Raw genomic sequence first — 3,911 nt, 5'->3', positions numbered from 1 at the left:
ACAAGGCAGCTCACCTAACTTCCTTAAGCCCATAATTCAGAATCATGAGGACTGGAATCATGCACTAAGTTTGAAGAAGGGACCCTAAGTCAGTGTTAGAGCAGCTGCTTTGCATGGAGAAGCCCCCAGGTAGGGTTGAGGGAGACTCCCTGCTTGAAACCCTAGAGAGCCGCTGCCAGTCAGGGCAGACAATACTGGCTAGATGCTTCCCACATTAACTTTGGCGCCCTGGGCTCCTACTGGGAGGAAGGGCAGGATATAAATCTAAGTAATAAATAAATAAACCTCTGTGTTTCCCCTGCAGAGTCAAAGCAGCCATTCTGGCCCCCCACGTGCTAACATGGCGAAGGAGAACGCGGCCTTCTCCACCATCCCTGAGACCCCGGTTTCCGAATCCAAGGCCCCGCTCCCTGTCGGCCAGGTCAAACCAGCCGCTCTGCGCCGTCTCGGCGAGGAGCCGGAGAAGGCTGAGAAGAAACGAGGGCGGCAACGGTACGTGGAGAAGGATGGCAAGTGCAACGTCCAACATGGCAATGTGCGGGAGACTTACCGCTACCTCACCGACATCTTCACCACGCTGGTGGACCTGAAGTGGCGCTTCAGCCTGCTGGTGTTCATCTTGGCCTACGCCATCACCTGGCTTTTCTTTGGCCTCATTTGGTGGTTCATTGCTTACTGCCGCGGCGACCTCGACCACCTGGGGGACGATGCCTGGACACCTTGTGTCAACAACCTCAATGGATTTGTCTCGGCCTTCCTCTTCTCCATCGAAACGGAGACGACCATTGGTTACGGCCACCGGGTCATCACGGACAAGTGCCCCGAGGGGATCATCTTGCTCTTGCTGCAAGCCATCCTGGGCTCCATGGTCAACGCCTTCATGGTGGGCTGCATGTTTGTCAAGATCTCCCAGCCCAACAAGCGAGCAGAGACACTGGTCTTCTCCTCCCACGCGGTGATCTCGCTGAGGGATGACTGCCTGTGCCTCATGTTCCGGGTGGGGGACCTACGCAACTCCCACATTGTGGAGGCCTCAATCCGGGCCAAGCTGATCAAGTCCAAGCAGACGCATGAGGGGGAGTTCATCCCCCTCAACCAGACGGACATCAACGTGGGCTTTGAGACCGGGGATGACCGCCTCTTCTTGGTGTCACCCCTCATCATCAGCCATGAGATCAACGAGCACAGCCCCTTCTGGGAGGTCTCCAAAGACCAGCTGCGAAAGGATGAGTTTGAGATTGTCGTCATCTTAGAAGGGATGGTGGAGGCCACAGGTAGGTGTAACGAGTGTTGGGTGCCAAATATCACATGTCCCTCCTACTCCAAAAAAAGACATTCTTCATCCATTGTTGGAAGCATTGGGATGCAACTCAGCTTGTTGGGGTTTGCCTGGGGAAGGGTAGATAGAGAGAGGGATCTCCGTGTTTCCTAGACTGTCTTTCTGACCTAACCTGTGCTGACCTTCCTTCAGGTGCTGCTAGACTGATATTTTTAGGGTTGCTGACCTCATTTCCTGCTCCTCCCTTCTTCATCATCCCACCTTGGGAGAGATAACCTATTTTGTTTGTTTCTCTCTCTTCCCTGCAGAGAAGAAACAGCAAGGCTGGCTCTTTGCAATCTCCAACTTGGTTAGCTAGAACTAGGCTCTTTCCTACCCATTATGTATTTCCTACAATAAATGTAAGCTTTCTTATTTTCTGAAACCCAGGGCTTATCCAGACAGGAGCATTACTTCAAACTAAAGATGCTGTTTTTACCTCCATTTTCTAAGTGCACCGTCCACAGTAAGGGCTCAATGCCAGCTGCAAACACTGTGTTTTGTATTCACGCTGAGAGGAAGGATCAATCATGCAGTTTCCTAATGACCACGCCCTCTAATTTAATGTTTCCATTCCCTCTGGTTGCTTGGCAACTGAGCATGCTCAGTTTGTTCTACCAGCTGCAGTAGGTTCCATTTTAAAAAAAACCACCCTCTGGGCAGAAATAAGCAGGCATCCACAAAACACATCACTAGTAGGGGAAAGCCAGTAGGTCAGTTCCTACAGCATCTGCTTTGCTTGCAGACCCAGATCCAATCCCCAATGGAATATCCAGGTAGGGTTGGGGAAACAGCTCCTGGTCCGGAGCCCTGGAGAGCTGTGGCAGTCAGTGAGAACAGTGAGTCAGTAGAAGGCAGTTTCTGAAGTTCCTGTGTTAGCTCTCTGAGGAAGAGAAGGTGTCCTTAGACCTTCACCACACTTTTCCAGAGCTGACAAGTGCACTGAGGTCTGGAGGCAGCAATGGCCCCTCCAGACGTGTCCTGATTTGCTTGCACAATGCTTATGCAGACGTTTGACTGTGCCAGGGATTTTTAACCATTCATTCTGATTTGTTACAAGGTGGATATACAAAAATGAGTATTCATTCGGCATTCATCCTGATTTGCTTGTGGGGTGCTTAGACACCTTCCTGTTAATCATTTGTCCATCCCAAACTTTTCAGCCCATTCCCGTTTCACTTTTCCTTAAAAAAAAGTCTTTCTATATGTATATAGATATAATTTTTAAAAGGGGGGGGGTTGTGCCAGGATGGCAGAATGTTTTAACTCCCTTTAATTGCGCAGACCTAAAGTTCTGGTATGCACTTAAGACTGGAGGAAGCTGCCTCATGCTGAGTCAGACCACTGGGGTCCATTTAGCTCAGTATTGTCTACCCTGACTGGCAGCAGCAGTTCTCCAGGGTTTCAGGGGGAGTATTTCCCACCCATTCCTGGGCATGCTGGGGACTGAACCTGGGACCTCGTGCATGCAAAGTAGAGGCTTCTACCCACTGAGTGCAGCCCTTCACAACTTGAATCCCTCCCACAAAACGTTGGCAGACTGGAGGCACCCCAAGAATCAGGAAAAGTGCCTCTTTCTTACCTTCCTCATGTTCCAACATAAACTAGAGGACCCACCTGCAACCTGGCTTTCTCCAGAGCCCTTGGCCCCTGGCCAAGGGGGTCAGTGGGACGGATGCAACTGGTGGCAACCAAATATAACAGCTGGTGAGTAAGCCAAGCCATCAGTATTTGTGGATCTCGATCAATAAATGTGACAACTTATTTTTATTTTACTTAACAAAACTTATATGCCACTTGATTGTCCTAAAATCTCTAAGCGGTTTATTTGGGGGGGGGGTTAAATAAAAGCCAGTTAAAACAGGTATTTTTTTAAAAAAATGTTAAAATTAACAGTAAGCGAAAAGAGATTAAAGCACATGTCAACATTCTGCATGTCTGGATAGGCTCGCCTCAAGAAAGATGTTTTCAAGCAGGTGCCAAAAAGGGTACAGCAAAAGTGCCTGCCTGATGTCAAGAGGCAGGGAGTTCCAAAGTGTAGGTGCTGCCACACTTAAAGTACGATTTCTTACATTTGGATTCCTGCATTGAGCAGGGGGTCGGACTTGATGGCCTTATAGGCCCCTTCCAACTCTACTATTCTGTGATTCTACAATATGTGGCACCAGCAGCAGGACCAGTTCTGCAGATCGAAGTTCCATGTCCAGCTGAAGGGGCAATTTGCTGCCCCCCACTAACCCTGTTTTTATCCCTCTCTCTGGCTCCCCGTGCAGGGATGACGTGCCAAGCGCGGAGCTCCTACCTTGTGGACGAGGTCCTCTGGGGCCACCGCTTCATGTCTGTCCTCACCCTCGAGGACGGCTTCTATGAGGTAGATTACAACAGCTTCCATCAGACCTTTGAGGTCCCCACGCCCAGCTGCAGTGCCCGGGAACTGTCGGAGGCTGCAGCCCGCATGGACGCCCACCTGTACTGGTCTATCCCGAGCCGGCTGGATGAAAAAGTGGAGGAAGGGACAGAGAAAGGGGGGGAGGAAGGGGCCAAGGAGAAGAACGGCAACCTCACCAGTACGGAGAGCGAGTCCAAGGTTTAA

At 50.5% G+C, this 3,911-nt stretch overlaps 1 protein-coding gene across 2 annotated transcripts; it reads left to right on the top strand.

The window, feature by feature from the left end:
* The first annotated feature begins 340 nt into the window (after positions 1-340).
* On the top strand, positions 341-3,911 carry KCNJ9 (potassium inwardly rectifying channel subfamily J member 9). 2 transcript variants are annotated; one of them, XM_061605788.1, is made up of 3 exons: positions 341-385; positions 458-1,274; positions 3,592-3,911. In XM_061605788.1, exons 1-3 carry the CDS (start codon positions 341-343, stop codon positions 3,909-3,911), a joined length of 1,182 nt encoding a protein of 393 aa, XP_061461772.1. The 2 variants fall into 2 exon arrangements, with proteins under 2 accessions (XP_061461772.1, XP_061461771.1); XM_061605787.1 differs by having other exon boundaries at positions 341-1,274.

The sequence above is a fragment of the Rhineura floridana genome, chromosome 22 (genome assembly GCF_030035675.1).
Source record: "Rhineura floridana isolate rRhiFlo1 chromosome 22, rRhiFlo1.hap2, whole genome shotgun sequence".
Taxonomy (NCBI): Eukaryota; Metazoa; Chordata; class Lepidosauria; order Squamata; family Rhineuridae; genus Rhineura; species Rhineura floridana.
This window is presented reverse-complemented; position numbering and strand designations above follow the sequence as displayed.